Source organism: Cariama cristata, unplaced genomic scaffold, assembly GCF_000690535.1.
Source record: "Cariama cristata isolate BGI_N322 unplaced genomic scaffold, ASM69053v1 scaffold32860, whole genome shotgun sequence".
Classification (NCBI taxonomy): Eukaryota; Metazoa; Chordata; class Aves; order Cariamiformes; family Cariamidae; genus Cariama; species Cariama cristata.
This window is the reverse complement of record NW_009593490.1, coordinates 2,429-3,123: the sequence shown is the minus strand read 5'-3', so window position 1 is coordinate 3,123 and position 695 is coordinate 2,429. Positions and strand designations below refer to the sequence as shown.

Sequence of the window (695 nt, the reverse complement as noted above, 5' to 3'; positions counted from 1 at the left end):
CCCCTGTGGAGCAGGAACGCGGCTGCCGCTCCCTTGGCCCATTCTCCAAAGACCCGAGTTGTCCCCTCTCCACCCCATGGACCGTGCTCAGCCCCACGGGAGCACCCACAATGCCGCCCCGGGCCTCCTCCCTGCACCCACCTGTCTGTACTTGTGCTTCCCCGACTCAAAGTTGGCCAACATCTTCTCAGGGTCCTCGGCCTCGTCGGTGTCAGGTTTTTGGTTGGTGACGGGCATGTGCTCCAGGATCTTCTGCACGTCAGGCTCAAAGCCCATGTCGATCATGCGATCCGCTTCATCCAGCACCACGTAGGTGCAGCGGCTCAGCACCAGGTACCGGTTCTCCAGCACGTCGATCAGACGCCCTGGCGTGGCGATGACGATCTGAGGGGGGGTCAGGAGGGTCGGTGTCCACAGCCTGGGGCTAAACTGCTCCCCCCAGGTCCGCCCACCGCCCTCCCCAGGGGCTAACACTCACCTCGCAGCCCATGCGAAGGCGGAAGCCTTGGTCCTCACGGGAGATACCTCCGATCACGGCCACCGTGCGGATGCCCAGAGGCTTCCCAAACTTGATCGTTTCCTCCTCGATCTGCTGGGCCAGCTCTCGGGTGGGGGCCAGGATGATGGCGTATGGACCTTGGTCTGACTCCTCAATCCTGCGGCGTGGCAGGGCACGGCCGTGTCACCCACGGTGC

At 64.2% G+C, this 695-nt stretch overlaps 1 protein-coding gene across 1 annotated transcript in view; it reads right to left on the bottom strand.

Moving 5' to 3' along the window:
- Nucleotides 1–141: 141 nt before the first annotated feature.
- The window catches only part of DDX23 (DEAD (Asp-Glu-Ala-Asp) box polypeptide 23), a gene marked incomplete at both ends in the record, with an annotated part of 2,970 nt that continues 2,416 nt past the window's right edge, over nt 142–695 (bottom strand). Inside the window, 2 exons of the mRNA XM_009694615.1 lie at nt 142–384; nt 479–656. Coding sequence (XP_009692917.1) covers nt 142–384; nt 479–656 — 421 coding nt within the window. The remainder of the gene's footprint in view (nt 385–478; nt 657–695) is intronic.